This window comes from Colletotrichum scovillei (assembly GCF_011075155.1).
Source record: "Colletotrichum scovillei strain TJNH1 chromosome Unknown Contig00011, whole genome shotgun sequence".
Classification (NCBI taxonomy): Eukaryota; Fungi; Ascomycota; class Sordariomycetes; order Glomerellales; family Glomerellaceae; genus Colletotrichum; species Colletotrichum scovillei.
The window spans coordinates 3,957,026-3,975,605 of record NW_023336269.1 but is presented as its reverse complement, the minus strand read 5'-3'; the positions used below and the strand labels follow the sequence as shown (position 1 = coordinate 3,975,605).

The following is an 18,580-nucleotide window of genomic DNA, read 5'->3' as shown; positions in this document are numbered from 1 at the left end:
ACAAGACGGCAATCCAAAGGTAAGGTATCTGGTCGACTGGCATTCGACAGGACTGGCTAGGGCATTGATGATTGTTGACGTTCAGTTTGTGCAATACCACTCGGTGATGATTCGATCCCGTCGTGTAACATCCGAGTTGAAATGACCGTGATGATACGGACGCGTCGGCTCTGTCAACCCTAGCGAGCGCTTGCTCTTCCTCGCTCGCTCTTGTGCTCTATGCCACGTGGTTGGTGACAGGGTAGAAGTTCAGACACACAAAGTGCCCTGTACCCGTCGTAGGTGACCGACCGTCTGACCTCCGTCGATGAAAGCCGAAGAGCGGTAAGCTGACGGCGTGGGTTTTGTCTATTCCGAGATGTCCAGCCGCCTCGTGAGGTGATGCAGATCAAGAAAGTCAGCCTCAAAGAAAAGATTGAACTGGTTTGCGGGGGGACCGAAAGAGTACCGGGTTGGGTAAGAGGCGGGGTCTCACCTCAGAGACCAGCGACATGTTGGGGAGGGGTTTGGGGTTTGGAGCTTGCTGCAGCTACCTAAGGTGCCTTAGATACGGAGCACATGTAAGTGCCAGTACCTTAAGACAAGGTACCTGAGGTCAGGAGGTGAGAGTGGCCTCGGACACCGACGGATAGAGGAAATTGAATTGATTTGTTTTAGAGTGTAAATCTTGAGTCCTTGGGTAGTAGGTAGGTGTCTAGGTCAATTCGTTCCACCCAAAACCTAGAGGGAACTTAAGATAAGCGTTTATAGATACCTCACATCGTTGCTTCTATTCTTGGTCTTCCCTTCCACCTTGGTCCTTCCTGCAATTCTGCCAGGAAGGAGCAACGCTACTGTCAGATTTTAGCTGGAGGTGTGCAACCCTCTCCGCCTTCTATTCCTCCCGTCCCTTCCACCGAGTGCACCTCTAGGTACCCACGCGGTGGTAAATATACAGGTCGCCTCTGTATTGCAGAGAACACCAACACCCAGCCAGCCCTGTAACCTTGCCACCGCGTGGTACCTTAGCGTATGTGCTCACCTCAGGTATCCGCAGCGCAGTATGAAATGTGCACCTGTGTAGTAGGCTCTTGCCTTCCTTGGGTACCTTACGTAATACAGCAGGGAAGTTGCATGGTCTTCACCGCCTGCCAATTGACATCCGTGGACCCGCCCTATCAGCAGGCGGTGGCCATTTTCTGCCGCACAAAAAAGTCCATTCCACCAACGCAGCATCTTGCTTCAAAGGCAAAATCATTAACCCCGCGCTGTTGGACGCGCCCATCATGGCCACAGCTGAACAACCCGAGTCTGAGAAACCCAAGCATGACGAATGGATCCACGTCAAGTCCAAGTCCCGACTCCGGCGAAGCGCCCCCAAGACACCTGTTAAGGGTCCTGCCGCAATCTCCAAACCTGCTGAACCCCGCAGCCACAAGTCTATCATCGAAATAACGGCCGAGTACCACTCCTTCAAGTCCAAGTGGCGCGAAACAAGATGCTGCCTCGGTCTAAAGAAGCTGGTGAGGGACAATTGCGAAGGCCATCAGAGAGTCCGCAAGGCAATGTGTCTCGGCGTGGGCACGTTCGATCCAGAGGATGGAGGCTGGGACGCAAAAAGGAGGAGTTATATCCAGCTCGACGCCTTCTTGTCCGTGGTCGAAGTTTTATGTATGCCTATGCTTAGCTGTCGCAATAATTTATGCCAAACTGCACTGCAAGGTCTCAGCTAACCGAATTCCCAGCCGAACTGTACAATGAGTCGATACCGTGCTCGTTCCAGGAACCTCGGTTCACTTCCAGTGACATAGCATTCCTTACCGGCCTTGGTCATGAGGTTATCGAGTCCCCCGCTGCTTTCGAGGCCGTGGATGAAGAAACGCTTGTGTTCGCGATACACATGTATCGGCCAATATATGAGGCGACGCTCGAGAAGGCCGTGCCTGCCATGTTTGTCGGGACAGGATGGGACGTTTGGGATGAGTGCGTAAAGGTACTCCTTCATGGCCACCCGATGTTTATTGACATTTTGCTAGATTTGCCTCGATGAAGGATGGTGAGTTCAAGTGCATGAGTGATATGCATGCCTCGCACAAGCACTTCCTCTTCCCACAGGATGGTACATACACTACATTCTCAAGCACGTGTGTGTACTGGCGGCCAAAATCCGAGACCGCGGTTCAACAAGAGACTTCGGTCGGCGAGAAGGACCCACAGGAATATGTTACAATCGTCGGCCCCGAGACAAGTACCCAGATAGAGGAAAGCCCCCCAGTTCCTCCGAACAGAGGGTAGGGCTGGAAGCCTTGGATACTGACCCTGTCGATAAGGGAGTGATACTTCAAGTCAAGAATACCCCAAAGAAATCAGCATTACCACCACGGGGCTTTATGTCACTATGCTCATAAGCTTATTGTGTTTGTATTGAGTATCTACTGGTTGTCCTACTAAGCGCAGGGCATCGAGTAGTCAACAGTCTTTTGCAACAAGACCGACACATGTGTCGAAAACATCCAAGCAGCCCCAGAAACCTGTAGACCTTAGCCTCCATGGCCAACTCATTCTTTGCAACATGTCGGAAGACTTTAGTTTGACGCCAGGCGCAAACGCTCTCTCACTTCCACCAAGATCAAGATTACACAGCAAACCCTCCCACACCCACACTGCTAGGAATTTGTCCACCACAGCCCTCCCTCTCTTGGTCGGTCATCATAAATTTCACCTTCTTGGCACCATAAAACTGTCAAAGTCAACACGGAAGCTTCTCACGTTCAAGATGCTCCCTTGCTCTCACTGGAACGTTACGCGCCAGACAGTCCGGGTCAAAGCCAGTTACCGTAACCTTAGCCGTACGCACCACTTTACTCTCCGTGATGTACCCCGGCATAAGGGGCAGCAACACCGGCATATTTCCCGACGCAATAACAGGATAAAGCTCTAGCAGAAAGCACGTCAACAGTCTCGCTTTGACCGGATCATTATCGCTACCCGGTGTTGCATTACGGCTGCTATTGAAATGCTCTTGCACAATCCTCCTGACCTACACAACCAGCTCGGCAGGCTTCCCAACATGAAGGAAAAGTAAAGGCGTCTGCAAGCCAGGCTCAATTCCCGGCAGATAGTACCCATCGAAGTTCCGTTCAAGAGTCGCCGGGCCACGAGATCCGAGCATCCGTCCGATATTAAAGCCGGGTTGAAGTCGGCGCAGTACAACAAAGTCCGATTGAAGAGCGCGTCGATGATGGATACTGCTGCGCCAAGGACTCGCGCTGCCATGCCGAGGGCAAAGCTACCCGACGCGGTCTCCGACCTGCAGCTTGCCTCACGCATTCTCTGGTCGTGGAACTGACACCAAGGTCGTCTTTGCCATGACGATATAGCCCATCTTCTCATAAGTCCTGACCCAGCCGCGCACATTACTGCCTCTACAGTCGGGTAGCAAGCCATCTTGAGGCCAGAGTACCTATGATCTGTGCCAGTTCCCGCTGTGAGGTGAGCGCAATCAGGAGAAACAGAGTGCGCTATGTGTCCCAGATACATTGGAGGCCATCGGATGCGGATGAGGATAGTCTGTTTATTGCGATAGCGCGTCATCCTTGGCGTTGTTTGGTGAAAGAACGTGTAGCAGAGACTCCGGAGAGACTCGCTCGTGTCGTTCGAAAGCGCCATACGGCGTAGCATCTCCTCTCTTACAAACTATCACTCGCCGCAACGAGCTTCTGACTTTCAAACTCTGGCACTAGTATCTCCCGCTTATTTCGAGCTTGATTAAACGAAACGAACAAGAATCCATGAGGGATTAATAACAGAGACTTTGGCGTGAAACGCACGATGGCCTCGGCCCGCGACGGTTGACTGCTCTCTGGCCTACCTATTCTAGCGCTCGGCCACAGGCGTCATATTCTAGCTATCTAGTGCGAAGCGATTGACGTCTATCCCTTTTACATTTCTTCTAATAAACTACGCGATTCCTCATGACCATCGTGATCGTGAGGCGTCTGACTGGTAAGCCGAGCACTTGAACTGGCTGGGACCAAAAATGCTCCGCCACGGAACGTTCACGTACACCCGTTTCTCAGCTCAGTCTGCCAGACATCTCGTCGTCGGTAAAGAGTTGTTCCCAACTGTCCGGTCAGTTCAGCGTCAGTGTCGGCGAAGGGTCTTTGGGGAAAGTATACAGTCCAGGGGAACGTCGCCTGCCTAGAAGCCACCTCAGGTCGTACGTGGTTGACGAGCGGCGTGCTTCAGTAGCCAAGAAACTCGTGTCAGTGGCATTCTTCACCAAATCGTCGCAGGGGCCTTGGCTCCTCGAGCATGAGGCATTCCGCAAGGACCTTGCACACGACGGACATGATACAGAAGTTCCTGTAGCTGCCGGTCGAGCTGCCGAATTCCGAAGTCACGGAGTAGTAATACGCCCGCGTCAGGTCAGCTGACTCGGATATCAGCCGGCCAGGGAGTAGTTCGCGACTTGAGTGGCAACATTAGCCATGCCAAAGATGACTGACGCTCCGGCGAAGACATCAACAGGGCCGCCGTTGCTTGTAGAGTCGAGGATTCCAGAACACGATGCTAATACTGCACACCATCCATTCCCCATCATCTGACTTGGAACTTGACAATTGTGAGATCGGCTTCAGGGCGGAAATATCGGATGATTTTGGCAAAAGTCTCACAGCCAAGTGCCGACATTGCTTCAATGATGAGACGTGTAGTTCAATGTAGAACAACCTTCTGCCTCTAGCCAAGCTGTACCTCGAACGTCCAGCTTCAAGCTTGCGGGAGATCCTTCATGTCACCTTCCTAATCACGTTCACTCTGTCCTCCTGACGTATTGTTCACCTAGTCTCGATAGAACCCTTTCGTTCGCGTTTGCACCCCGCAGTTTCATTGCATATATAGCCAAGATGAGGATGCCTCTGACGGCTCGACTTTCTAGGCCTTTCTAACAAGGTTCTCTTGGGCTCCGTGTCTGGAATTGTGGTGTTTATGTCCAATAACAATCATATATACTTCCGATCAGCGTCGCAAGAGGAATTTGACTTTTGTCTGATGAGATGAAGGGGAGAGCCCTAGGTTTAGATGACTTAACTGTTTGCTCAAGCTATCATCATTATGCAAAGGAAAGACGAGGTTAAGACGGTGACATACTAGCCGAGCGAGACATACCCAGAAGCGGTACCACTGCCGGGAAAGCCGAGTTAAATGGATCAATTGATCTTCCAAACTTGCTGTTGATGAACCTAATGAACCTTGCTCTCAGTCATCCACAGTTTTCATGCCGTTGCGCCAAGCGGGGCCGTCCTGAGAGCGGCCCGATCCTGAACTCCCATGAAATGGAAAGCTTCACCCGACCTGAGAATCTGCTCAGCTGCAAAGCACAAGTTTGATGACTGTCTTGACCGAAATTGGCCGTGCGAGACTTCAAGAAACCCCCCGAATCATGAAATGGATGCCTTTCCGGAGCACAACCCATCTGGCCGTAGGATGGTACCTCTGAGTTCTGAGCCTCTTTTGTGGTTCTGGCTTCTTATCCTTAGCTTATGCGGGGTTCATAGCTTACGAGATGATTGCCGGGGATCCCAGCCAACATGATCCTTGAACAAACTATGGAGGGGGCCACAGGGAGAAACTCCCTTTCTTCGGTCGTTGGTCGGACAAAGGTAGCCTTACTCCTACTATAGACGCCCACCTCGCAAACCCCTCTCGTCAACGTTTGTCTTGATCCAACGACTGATCTTCACCCATCCAGCTCACTGTCATCCTCGACCGGACATTCGCTTAGTCGAGAGCTTCTCGCATGGCACGAAACCTCTCGAATAGCCGTCTCAAATGGTGACATCGCTCCATGAATACGACCGCGCTACCATCCGTCTCCCAAGGCATAACAGCGACTGCACCGCTGCCGCAGAGTGTACCGGGCAAAAAGCCCACGAAGAAACGCGTCAGGAACTTTTCCGCCGATGACCGCGCCGCCCATCGTATCTTTGAAAGGGGTCGTCGCGAAGCCTTCAAGGAACGCTTGACTGTGAGCATTGACGGGCGAGACAAAAGCAGCTGTTAACTCTGTACCCAGACTGATCACTCAATCCACAGGAACTCGCCGGCCAGCTACCAGTCCTTGCAGACACTGATCCTGAGCGGCTATCGAAGCATATCGTCGTTAATGAGAGCATTGCCCGGCACAAGCTCCTGGAGAACCGATGCGTTGACGCTCTTCGAGATATCGAGTCCTTGCTACGAGAGCGCAATGAGCTGCTGGCAGAAATCAATGTCTGGAGAGGCAACACTGGCGCGAGTCCCCAGCTGCCGAAAACCATTCCTAATATCGCAGGTCTTGTACAGACCGAGGATGAAATGCAGAGTCGCGAAGCAAAAAGCCATCGCATACGCGAAGGAAATGGTTCTAGTGAAGACAAGGAATTTCGTGGCGGTCAAGCTCAGGCTGCGATGGCAATCGGCACCCTCCCAAGCGAAGCATCTCATCTCTCGCAGCTTGTGGAAGTGGATCAGACACACGATATCAACCCAGTCCCAAACCTTGACGATTTGTTGCGCGACACGTCATGGTCTCAGGCTACCCAAACTCATCTACCAGTGTTCCCCCCAGAACCTCCTCTTACGGGCCCAGACGACATGCCGATCATGCCACCTCCCATATCACAAGTTTCTCTGCCAGTGGCGACATCAGAAGAAGCCGACTATCGAATGTTCGTCGACGTAAACCCAACACGGCAGGCGCTGCTTCTCAACGTGGACGCGATTCATCAGTTTCATGTCCCGAACGAGAACTCCATCGAGCTACCGACCGTTCTGCTTAGGCCTGACTATCTTTCTCGAACCAGCTTGGATCAAGAACCACTGCTTCAGCACTCTCAGCAATGGGTCTCTTGGCATGGATAGTTTATTGAATGCCCCGGATCCTTATGTACTCTATCGAACGCCACTTCATGGCTCAATCGTACCCTGGACACACATCAACGATACCGTTCGTTTTAGATCTGCTTAAGAACCTCCTCAATCTTTCCCTGACTGCTCTTCTCGCCTCCGATGAAGAGCTTCAGCGCATCTGATAGCCGAGTCATCGTAACGAGGTCTGTCTCGATAGCCCTCTGTAGCGCAGCACCACCATCAGCAAGGTAGTCAACGTCAGTGCGAGCCAGCTTTCCGTCCCACTCAGCCGCCGCCAGAGGGTCGATGGTGGCGAGCTTCTTCAGCCGCTCAGGGGTCGGGCCGACGTCCTTGTAGACGTGAACGGGCTTTGGCACGCCTTCGCCTGGCTGCTTGGTCCCATCGTAGGGAAGCCTGGCCAACTGGTCGAGAACGGTGTGGGATATGGTTGCAGAATGGCATCCCATTTCCCCCGCCGCCATGGCCTCTTTGGCCGAGATGAAGCTAGAAGAAATAGCTTAGCGGCGCTTGGAACAATGAAAGTTCCTCGTGCGCTTACCTGGCATTCTTGACGAGAGGCTGTTCTTTGCCGGTCTCTTTGTACAGCCGCTTGTATGTCTCAATGATCTGGATAATACGTGCCGACATAGGATGTTGCGTCGCTGGGTCCTCGACATTTGGCCAGAGGGCATCCGGCTCATCGTGGGCCCGCACCTCTGCGACAAACATCAGTAAAGAACGCTCAATAAAGTAGGCGTGTTGACCTGACCATTGTAATACGGGCTGATGTACAGCATGTCTGCCTGGCTGCAAGCAATAGCTTGAGGAAGGCTGAACAGCGCTGTTCCTAGAGTGGGTATCCCTTCCGATGACAAGATCTTTGCAGCGTTCAAAGCAGGCCCAGTCGATGGTATTTTGATGCAGTATCTATCGCGTCCGATACCAGCCTTGGCAAATTCGCGATCGTAGAGGCGGGCATGATCGAGGGTCTCCTGTGTCTTGTACGCGTTGGACGGGAGAGTTTGCAAGAGGACTCGGCCGCGAATGGAGTTGATATTCTTCTTGCACATGAGAACGGCCTGGCGATTTGGGGTCAGCTCACTATATGGCACTAGAGATTGGTTCAAAGCAGACCATGCGAGTGTAGATGGCGAGCCATCCCTCATTCTTCAGTTCCTTCGCAGTATCGAGGAAAAGATCCCTGTTCGATTCATGGCCGAGCTGGATATCAACCCAGAGCTGGTTGCTGGTCTGGTCGTGGGGAACGATGGGCATGCTCTTGATGTACTCAGGATCCATCCAATCGACATCGACGTTTACTATATTATGTTGATGAGTTTCCAGGCTTCTGTGAGGTCGACATAAGGTAGGCTCAAGTCTTCACTTACTCTGCTCCTCAAGCTTCTCAAGCCATGTAATTGCGCCCTGGCTTCCCATGATTGCGGATCAGAGGTAAGTTTTGCTAGATTTCGAGGTGATAACGTTTTCTTTCTTGGAGTTCTCAACGATTTGATCTTTACATCTTGTTTTGAATCCAAGAAAAATCTCCTTTAGTAGTTTAATAAGAAATAACTCAACTCAAATCTTTCGATATTGCTATCTCTAGAATGACTGTCTAATGCCCTGCATGTGGCAGTATCTTCGCAGTCGTCACTAGACTTATCGGTGGTCCCATTCCGAACACCGTAGGACCAATGATGCGAACATCCTCCTGGACCCCCAGGATGCCACACGCAGGTCAACGTAAGGCAACACGCAGGGCACTGTTGACCCCGCACCGTGGGGGCCTTTACCCCTGTTCATCGTCTGTTCGGATCGGTGATCGGGGTGGGAGGAGGCAAAGAGGATATTCTGGGGTAAACCAACCATAATACAACTGTGTTAGGGACCATTTTCCCGGGTGCAGGCGCCCCCACCTCTTTTCTAAAACTAGTGCAGACGTCGTCAATTGTGTGTCTTCACCTTCAGTAAAATTGCCCTGAACATGTCTAGTCAGACTTTGATGAGCTGTAAAGTTGCAATAGTTTGGGCATTCCAGATGACCTCTAAACTCAGTTCTATCACACTCATTACTACCTACTCTAAGACCAATTATTCCCGGGAACCTCCAATCTTCCAATCGGGCGAAAGGCCTCCATTCATCGGGGCTACGCGGCCGCCTCCCCAACACCCTAGCATCAAGGTTCCAAGACTAACAACTTTTCATACACATCGCCCTGCACAGGCAAGAGAAACTAGCGCGTCTTAGCATGTTACCCAAACTCTAGAGTTCATGGACACACACAGAGCAGCCCCGCACGTACCCCATCCCGAACAAACACCACCAGGGGATGTCCTGCACAGGGAGGTTTGCTGCAGTGTGTGTTGGTCACGGGAGCAGGTCCGAAGGATCCTCCTTGCCGTTCAACAGCTGATGAGACTAAAACTTCTGGCGCTGGGCGATGAGGACCCGGTAATATTTCATCCGACCCCATGGGGGACGATGCGAGAACATAGGAAAGAGCAACTGGGATGGGATGGATTCATTTGAATCAAGTTATAAAGAAGCCTCCATCGTGATACTTTGTTATCATCCCCAGGATTGGCTTACTTCATTCTTCTACTTGGATCAGCCCTTTCTTTATTTGGCAAAAAGAAAAGTTTAAAGGAGTCAGCCACGATGTCTCGCGTATCCAATATCGAGGGGGACGTCAAGTCAAAACTTGACGTCAACCACGTTGAGTACACAGAAGCGGACTACAGCCGCAACGTCGATGCAAAGTAAGCAGTCATTCACTCATATATCTTACGTCAATAGCCATTGACTACGGTCAGTAGAATCCGCAATCCACTCATCGGAGTCTCCAAAACAGATCTTCGCCTCCAAGTGTCTGGATTCTGTGCCGAGTATGGCTTTCACGAAAAAGAAGATGTCTTTTATCGTGGCGCAATCGCAGCTCAAAATCCGGAGACCTACGATTCGTTCGAAGAACTCACTGAGGACGACAAAAATGTGCTCCGCCGGGAGGTCACCCACAAATGGCATCTTCCACGGCACCTCTACTGGAGCATCGCCCTCTGCTCACTCGGGTCTGCCATTCAAGGATGGGACAATACAGGTGCCAACGGCGCCAATCTCTCTTTTCCTCAAGAGTTCGGCATCGTGGACAGACAGGCACTGGTTGGTGTCATTAACGCCGGCCCGACCTTGTTCGGTCTCTTGAGCGCATGGGCCGCCGATCCAATCAACAACTATTTAGGCCGTCGCGGAACGATCTTCCTGACCGGTCTATTTTGTGTATTTCCCGTTCTTGCCCAGGCTTTCACGCAGAATTGGTGGGGTCTCTTGATTTGCCGTCTGTTCATGGGTCTAGGAATGGGAGTCAAGATTTCAACAATTCCGGTATACTCGGCCGAGGTTGCGCCTGCTGCCATTCGCGGTGGAATCGTCACGAGCTTCCAGCTGTGGGTCGCGTTTGGTATCTTCGTCGGCTTCTGCTCCAACTTGATATGGTTTCGCATCGGTGATTTAGCATGGAGATTCCAGTTGGGTGCCGCGTTTGCACCTGCTATTCCTGTTCTTATCTTTGTTTGGTTTTGCCCTGGTACGTATCGTGATTTCTAATTTTCTTTTTCCCTTTTTCCCGAGATGTCTGACTAGAGATGCAGAATCTCCTCGTTGGTTGATGAAGAAAGGCCGCTACCAAGAGTCCTTCAAATCCTTCTGTCGCCTTCGAAATACCGAAATGATGGCCGCCAGAGACTTGTATTACGCCCATAGACAAGTCATTGAAGAGAAGGACGCGTTCGGTGGCCAGACGCTTTTACGACGAATGACCGACCTGCTCATTATTCCACGACTCCGCCGTGCAACCATCGCCTCATCTTGGATAGTAATTTCGCAACAGTTCAGCGGAATTAACATCATGGCCTTTTACTCTTCGACAATCTTTGAGCAAGCTGGCTATTCCGCTCAACAATGTCTTCTCGCCTCCATGGGTTTCGGCCTCGTCATGTTCGTCTTTGCCTTCCCGGCGGTGTACATGATGGATACTTTCGGTCGAAGGAATCTCCTCCTAATCACCTTTCCAAACATGGCTTGGTGTCTGTTGGCCTCGGGCCTTTGCTTTCTTATCAATCAAGGTTCGAGTGCGAGAGTACCACTCATTGCGTTCTTTATTTATCTATTCACAGCGATGTACGGGCCAGGTCAGTCAAAATAGCAGATCTCCCTTCCAAGCTCCCCCCCCTCCCCCCTCCCCCCAAAAGACAAAAGCAAGAAAAAAGGCAAAGAAAAAAACAGTAATAGCTAAGACAAGAACAGGCATGGGCCCTCTTCCATCCATTTACTTTTCAGAAGCTTTTCCTCTGTCCCATCGGGAGATCGGCTCAGCATTTACGATCTGCGTCAACAACGCGGTTGGCAGTGCTCTCACGTTAACCTTCCCCGAACTTTTGCACAAAATTGGGCCAACTGGGGCATTTTGCTTCTATGCCGGTCTTAACCTGCTCGCTTTCATCGTCATCTTCTTCCTCATTCCTGAGACCAAGTAAGTCACTCTCCACGCCGCTCAGAAAGGCAAATGCAACTGCTAACTCGTAGTACCAGACAACGAACACTCGAAGAGCTAGACTACATCTTTGGAGTTCCCACACATCGCCATGCTGCCTATCAGGTCCGTACATGGCTACCATGGTTTGTGAGAAGATACGTTCTTTTCCAGAGAAACGCTAAGCTCGAACCACTTTATCATCTCGAGTGAGGAAGGACATCAAGAGCTGTTGCAATGGATGAAGGGATTACGCAGCTAGAGATGCAGTCTAATTATATGATCTGTAGCATTGCGAACAAATGGTACATAATTTCAGGGAGATTAGTATCCTCAGAAATAGTGGTCACGATGCTTTCGAGACCTTTCGATGAGATACCTTTCAATCTTTGTTCACAACAGTTTGCTAAGATCTCGGTCTTAGCAAGGTAGCTTCTTACATACCTGATTGCTTAAATGCAAGGACACAGACTTTTACCCAGTGTGCTCAACATTTGGAGTAATTTCCATCTACTGGGCAAGACCACGATCATGATGCCTCCCCGAGGGCCGGGTGTGCCCGCTTGTACAGGCTCGGTGGGCTTCCCAGTGACTGAGAAGTTTGCCTTTCCCAAATTTTTGTTGACCTTTCGGACTCTAAAAGCAAAGATTGTATCACCATCTTTGCGCCTTTCAACGTTGGCGTTATGAGCCTGCTGCTTATGTTTCTGTTTCTTGACATTCGCATCGTAGCCATATCCATTCATTTGTGCGGAAGAAACTCTATAAGTCCCAGTGGCGAACACAAGGTTCGATCTAGGAAGGGGCTGGCGAGGACATCTTGAGTAATGGGTTTGTGATGAGGCGGAGGCGATTTATATCTGCAGTGCTTTTGGTCTGGGGGCCGACGCTTAGAGCATGCAGCCTAGCAGTGATGAGCTGATACATGACCCAGAGCCATGGATGTAGCCGTGAAACCCTGTACATGCTGACAGGCTTTCCCTCTTTCATTTACCGCCCGACGTACAAATAGTTTAGTTGAATCGATGATAGTTGATGTCTGAGTCTTACCCTACGAGAATAACAAGCGAAAAGATGCCGGAGGTGGGAAACTGGGAAGGGGGGTTCATTACTAAAGATTAAGTCCGTGATGTGGGATTAATCTATCTTGATTCTACGTCAACATCACCTAGATTCTGGATCTTACCCAAATTCTCAGCTAATGCGTCCTAGCTCTGGAAGCCTTTCGCTTTCCTCGAAGACGATTCAGTCTTGCTGCATTCCCACATTTTCCTATCTCCCCGACTGTCTTAAGCTCGTGTCAACAGGCACCTTGATAATCCTCTTGATTGCAGTGCGGTGTTACTTATCTTCAATGGCTTGTACCGCTGCCGAGCATTTTTGAAGCACGGTGCTGAGATTTGTGCTCAACATAATGACGAGAGCAAGCTCATGATCATACTTGTCGTCATGTAGCCACTAAAACGCCAAGATTTAAATTGTCTGGATTTCGATTCAGCCCATGACTACGGGAAAGATATCGATTCACCAATATTCTCTAAATTGCATGGACTTGATAATATGTATCTATCTCATGGAAGGAACCAGTGCATGTAAGGGATGAAGAACAGACAACTTTGCACCCGAGGCCGTCGCTATCCACCATGCAAGGATAGCTTCATAAAGTGCTCGCTATGTACGGGTGCCACGTGTTGAGCACACAGTCTGTAGTCAACATCTGGAACGGTTTCGGAAAAGAAGCTGGGCCAAAAGAACTCTACTGTAGCATCTTTAATTACAAGAGTTTCTATCCGAATAAGAAATTCCCTCATTTCCCAACTATCATTCAGGCCCTTAGGTCCATGCTGTCAATGTTCATTGGCTGAGTCGACCATATGCATCTGATGACAGTATACGCAAGCAGAGTAAGAATGCATGTAACGAGTGCCACAAGGTTCCAGAAAGACCAACTTAGTTTGTTCGTGGTTTCGCGGTGGCGGATGATGGCCTTCTCATATCTTGCTGGAGTTGGAATGTCGTCAATGGTTGGCCCGGTCTCAGTGTTTTTCTATGACCAGACTCCAGATTAAGCTTTGGCCAAATCTCGGAAAGAAGTAATCCACAAATAGACGAGAGAAAAAGGTCTCTTTGATGGATGCTGCTGTGGTTCGGCGTCCCTGATTGACGGCATCCTCAACACGACTGAAGCGTTTGGCTTGAACTTCCGCAAAAACAGACTCAATGTCGTCTTCATTGAGATTTCCTTTAGACGATTGATTGGCCATCTTCCGTCTGAGAGTGTTCACAAGAACAGCGGCAGTCTCCATGGCGCCATTACCGCCTTGAGCACTGATGGGATGGACCTATGATGATAGAGTTGTTTAGATCTTGTTGCACCAGAAGGACTCTGACTCTCGCTTACTTTATGAGCGGCGTCGCCGATCGTAGTGATTCTCCGAAAATGCCATTAGGAAATACATGATCCTCCAGGGCCACCAGAGTCGTGTGCAGTCTGTTGGCGTATATCTCACGGAATGTAGTTGTCTCCGTAACCTGGTCATCAAAGTGGTTCTCCGCTAGAGCGCGCTCGTCTTCCTTTGTAAACTTGGGAATGGATTTGCCACATGTCCTGTCCAACGATGTGAACAAAAACCAGTACAGAAGGCTGTCGGGGGCAGATAACATCATGTAGTTACAGCTCTTAAAGAACGAGTTGACTTGAATTGCATTGCCGGGCATTCCCGCGGGTTGTTTCGATATTCCAAAGATGCATCTTGATTCCGACTGCAAACCTGTGTATAAGTCAGACACACTGAAATAGTGTCTTCAAGAGTCCTGAGGACAAACCGTCAATCGGATCTGCTTTGAACATTGAACAGACCAGAATGTGACTTTTGAGAAAGACGCCACATTTCACTTCTAATCGTGCTGTGGACGCCATCAGCTCCGACAACGATGTCCCCAGAGTAGACAGAACCATCATGTGTCTGAACAGTGACGTGTTCACCCGACATATCCACACTTACAACCATTTTGTTGGTCAAAACTCGGTCCTTGAACATGAGCTTATCAAACAGAACCTGTAGAAGGGTTTTGCGGTCAATGAATATCTGTGGGTAGCCAAGTCTAGACAAAAAAGGAGCCATTAGTTCTTAGTCTTGATAGATCTACGGGTTAAGTTCAGTAACTAGTTGGCGTACCTATCTTCAAGTTGTTGTGAGAACGAGACAGGCTTCGTATCAGTCCAAGTCTTTCCGCTAAACAGGCGCATACTGGTGCGGTAATAGACATCTCCGGCGGCCTCCCTAATTTTCTCATAACAGCCCCATTGGTCCAAAATGCGCAGACCGCTAGGAAGAAGACCAATGCTAGCTCCAAGTTGAGGGGCGATTCTGCTACGTCGTTCTAAAAGAATATATTCGATATCAGACCGTTCGAGCATATTGGCAAGCGACAGCCCGGATATGCTGCCGCCGACAATGATTATCTTGAATCCCATGCTGGCTTTCCTTCAGTAGACAATGGAGTTGGAAAGAATCTTATGGTTCGAATAGTCAGTTGATGTTTCCATCGTGGAAGGAGTGTGGATTATAAGAGAAGTCAGAAGAATTTTGAAGCAGTACCAGACACCTTACGGGACGAACTATCAAAATGATGATCCACAAATCTCCAATTTGCGGTGAGACCACTCGCCGTAAGGACTGCTCGGGCGCCGGAACCTGCGGAGCCCCGACTCGGGAGACCGATGGAAGCCAAGTGGGTCTGAAATGGGAAAATGACGGCGAGTGACTCAACTTTGGCTCAAAGATCGAGCCGCCACAAGATCAATGCCAAAAGTAAGGGTCGGTTGGGTGGGGGGTTTCAGCCACGATTCAAGCCTGCTATGACGACAAATTACAAATTAGTTACATTGGGCTGAGACGTTTGGTCCATTTGCATTCACTACACGCTGCGTTTTCGATGCCCCTTCTAGTAAATGATGAAAAGCAACTGCTACAATTGTTATAATCGTCTAATGGACGACAGGATACCAGCGATTCTATCACTTGGTAGTTGCAAACACCCTTCTCCAACCGAGACATCTTCAATGTCCCTCGAACACCGTCCTACAACAAAAAGTCATGGATACTGAGGATGGATATGAGGACGAGGCCGAGGCCGCCTCTTCATCATCCTTGCAGGCCACCTTTCAAAGAGCTGTTAGTTTCAACCTGAGATCCGAAATAAGCGCCGATGTTCGTCGCATTAGCTAAGATTTCAGAAGTGTGATATCTGCCGCGCCCGAAAGGTGAGGTAAACATTCCGACCTATGCTTTTTGGCAGTCTCCATGCCTCCATCATGATGCGTCTGTTCAAAACACGATGAACCATGACTAACGAACATATGGCTTTAGATTCGCTGCAATAGAGAACGCCCATGCTCACATTGCGTGAGTAACAACGTCGAATGCACACAAACTGATACCATCAGACCGCGGATCAAACATAAACGAATTTTATTGACTTCACAATAGTAAGCTTAATTTCCCAAGGTCTTTGAATGCTTCAAAGACGCAAATATGTACGACCCATTCTGACATTCAGTCTGTGTACCAGTGAGCAGAAGATTGACCAGATTGACTCTCGTCTTAACGAAGCTATTGGTCTGCTCAAAGGCCTCCACGACACACTGAACACTGGCTCCGGTGCGCCATATACCACGCCAAAACCTACTAGCATGTTCCGTTCAACAGAGCTCAACTCTAGTTCTATAACGGTCGTGGAAGGAGAGTCTTCGCTTGCTGCCCAATTTTCATTTGCGGATGACTTTATACGGAAGGTCGCGAAGACTGAACCCCTTCAAACTTCTGGCTTGGAAATGGGGGAGAGCCTTGAGAACCTTTCTCAGATAGTGGCTGCTTACAAGCAACAACCTGTCTCAGAAGAAACGACCTACCCCAACGCTCGACCTACTGAACGCCCAGGACTCCATACGTGGGAGTTGCCTCCGATACAAGAAAGTGTTGCGGTAATTCATGTTGCCAAATGTAAGTGATCTTGCGCTAGTTCGCTCTAAGACTGACTGAAACGACTGCTTATAAACATCTTTGTCAGCCCAACGCCTCGCCGGAACAGGTTGGATTTACGAATATCTACCGATGAACCAGTTCGCAACGATTTGTCTCGACGTCTATTTCACCGAAAACTATTCTGAAATGGATTTCATTATTGTCAACGCTGGTCTTCATTCGATGTTCAAAGACTACAGCACAATAGTCATTGGGGACGAAAGGGAACGTTGCGAAAGACATTCGCTCTTATGCTGTGCTAATCTCGAGACAGCGCTTTCCAATTTGCCGTTGCACATGCCTGCTGTTCCGAAGGCAATCATCGCTCTGCTTTTTGGTGTGAGCGCAGACTACATATAGACATGAACTGGACGCTCACCTCCCTGCAGGCTTTTCATGCTATCGAGCTCTCGAAGCCTTTTTTGGCCTGGACCTTGTCCTCAAAAGCATCAGAAATATGCCAAACATTGGGATATCACCGAGAATCTTCCCTCAATAATGGAAGAAACGAAGATGACCGTTTGAGGAAATTTCTCTTCTGGAGCAACTACTTCATTGACAAAAGCCTATCGCTCCGCTTAGGTCGGGCATCAACTATTCCGGAGTGGACAATAACCGTCACTAGGCCGTCGATTATGGATTCCCATCCAGAGCCCGCATTAGCCTACTTCGTGTTATGGGTGGAAGCTGCCCGATGTCAGGGAAAGATTTACGAATTACTCTATAGTCCAGATTCAGTCAGGCAGCGGGACGAAGAACGTAGATCACGAGTCCAGAGTCTCATCTCTGACCTAGAAAACCTGGACAAAGCGACCTCAGAAACAAACGCAAGTAATGAAGATACGATTCAAAGACAGAGAACTAATTCAGACTGCAGAAAAAATGGATAAAAACCGCGGCCGATAGCGCGGGGCAAGACTTGATGGACTTTTACGCAACATCGGATGAGACGTTACGTCTTTCACTACTCACATTAGTCCATCGAGCTGCGCCCCAAGATCTTGGATCTCCTATGACATTCAGTCCTGATTGCGTCAACGCTGCGCGAGCGACCATTGAAAAGCATAAGGATTGCATAGCTGTCATGAAAAGGAGTGGGGATGCATACTTCCCAGCCTACTTCCAATGGTAAGGACTGCTCATTTCGCGATTACAAGCGTGAATGCTGATCAGCGTAGGACTCTTTTGTTTGCGCCGTTTGTGCCATTTGTCGTGATTTTTTGTCACGTTATTGAAACCGTCGACCAAGCAGACCTTGGTCGCCTTGATGAATTCGTTGCGTCTATTAAAGATGCTGCTTGTATTTCAAGTGCTGCGACTCGAGTACATCGCCTATTCAATGCTCTCCATGGTATTGCATTGCGCTACATTGAATATCGATCTGTCCAATCTTATGACAACCAGTCACAGAGCGACCCTGAAGTCGACTGGGTGCTTGCCACTCCGGCGCTTCCACCAATCTGGGATGAAGGCGGTAACCAGCAATTGCAAGAAAGCGGGCCAAATATTCTCAGATGCAATGCGGCTGTGGACAATAGACAGTGTGACGCAACAACCTTTGAGGGAATAAGCATTGGAGTCGACGAGAATCGTTCATTGATGCGAATGGGACACCAAATGGAGTTGGAGTCTTGGTTCTATAACAGTGAGGCTATGACAGGTATATTGAAGCAATATGAGACTAAGTCCACTGAGGAAAGCTAGACAATCTACTTCATAGCGTGGCAGAATGGTCCTCGAAAACGAAGATGTTTGAGTATGGGTATGGGATTTCGATGGGTCTGGTGTCAGATTGTCCAAGAAAGTGGCTCGTTGTATGGTCCTGTTGTGTTGGACGCGGAATACTCAGCCAAAGCAGATGTAAGGCAAAAGGTTCTTGCCGTCTCTGAGGCGCAGTGGATCACGCCTGCCAAATCCCGTGAGCGGACGGACTCCATCGCCAAATGTAGGAATTGAAGGATATGGTATTTATTGTATGTGCTTCTCATGGAAAGTAAAGACAAGGGAAAGGGGATATTCGGCGTTGGACAGGTATTCATTGAGGCTTTTCTTCAGCTTACAGAGACAAATCAAACTTAGATATTCAGTCAGCATTCCTTTGTCTCGCTGTGGTCTGCGGATGTATAAATGAAAGACACAGCGAGATCCGTTATC

The 18,580-nt window shown here is 49.6% G+C and overlaps 6 protein-coding genes across 6 annotated transcripts; 4 read left to right on the top strand and 2 right to left on the bottom strand.

The window, feature by feature from the left end:
• The first annotated feature begins 853 nt into the window (after nt 1-853).
• Nucleotides 854-2,360, top strand: HER10_EVM0005950 (uncharacterized protein). Its single transcript, XM_035475551.1, has 3 exons — nt 854-1,650; nt 1,725-1,962; nt 2,016-2,360. Exons 1-3 carry the CDS (start codon nt 1,266-1,268, stop codon nt 2,272-2,274), a joined length of 882 nt encoding a protein of 293 aa, XP_035326883.1. The 5' UTR covers nt 854-1,265; the 3' UTR covers nt 2,275-2,360.
• A 3,294-nt stretch (nt 2,361-5,654) lies between these two features.
• HER10_EVM0005182 (uncharacterized protein) lies at nt 5,655-7,161 on the top strand. The gene is made up of 2 exons (XM_035474805.1): nt 5,655-6,007; nt 6,076-7,161. The coding sequence occupies exons 1-2, from the start codon at nt 5,828-5,830 to the stop codon at nt 6,880-6,882; spliced, it is 987 nt and encodes a 328-aa protein (XP_035326838.1). The 5' UTR covers nt 5,655-5,827; the 3' UTR covers nt 6,883-7,161.
• On the bottom strand, nt 6,975-8,307 carry HER10_EVM0003592 (transaldolase; the record flags this gene model as incomplete). Its single annotated transcript, XM_035473264.1, has 5 exons — nt 6,975-7,374; nt 7,430-7,586; nt 7,640-7,949; nt 8,005-8,189; nt 8,259-8,307. The coding sequence occupies 5 exons, from the start codon at nt 8,305-8,307 to the stop codon at nt 6,975-6,977; spliced, it is 1,101 nt and encodes a 366-aa protein (XP_035326713.1).
• A 1,222-nt stretch (nt 8,308-9,529) lies between these two features.
• Nucleotides 9,530-11,612, top strand: HER10_EVM0013118 (uncharacterized protein; the record flags this gene model as incomplete). Its single annotated transcript, XM_035482485.1, has 5 exons — nt 9,530-9,630; nt 9,688-10,454; nt 10,519-11,058; nt 11,174-11,399; nt 11,459-11,612. The coding sequence occupies 5 exons, from the start codon at nt 9,530-9,532 to the stop codon at nt 11,610-11,612; spliced, it is 1,788 nt and encodes a 595-aa protein (XP_035327453.1).
• A 1,759-nt stretch (nt 11,613-13,371) lies between these two features.
• Nucleotides 13,372-15,006, bottom strand: HER10_EVM0008890 (uncharacterized protein). Its single transcript, XM_035478397.1, has 3 exons — nt 14,226-15,006; nt 13,801-14,170; nt 13,372-13,741 (listed from the first exon to the last, which is right to left on the bottom strand). Exons 1-3 carry the CDS (start codon nt 14,248-14,250, stop codon nt 13,681-13,683), a joined length of 456 nt encoding a protein of 151 aa, XP_035327102.1. The 5' UTR covers nt 14,251-15,006; the 3' UTR covers nt 13,372-13,680.
• A 493-nt stretch (nt 15,007-15,499) lies between these two features.
• On the top strand, nt 15,500-18,130 carry HER10_EVM0003249 (uncharacterized protein; the record flags this gene model as incomplete). The annotated part of the gene is made up of 8 exons (XM_035472933.1): nt 15,500-15,577; nt 15,643-15,666; nt 15,773-15,891; nt 15,975-16,405; nt 16,473-16,765; nt 16,816-17,253; nt 17,304-17,554; nt 17,605-18,130. The coding sequence occupies 8 exons, from the start codon at nt 15,500-15,502 to the stop codon at nt 18,128-18,130; spliced, it is 2,160 nt and encodes a 719-aa protein (XP_035326683.1).
• Between the last annotated feature and the right edge of the window lie 450 nt (nt 18,131-18,580).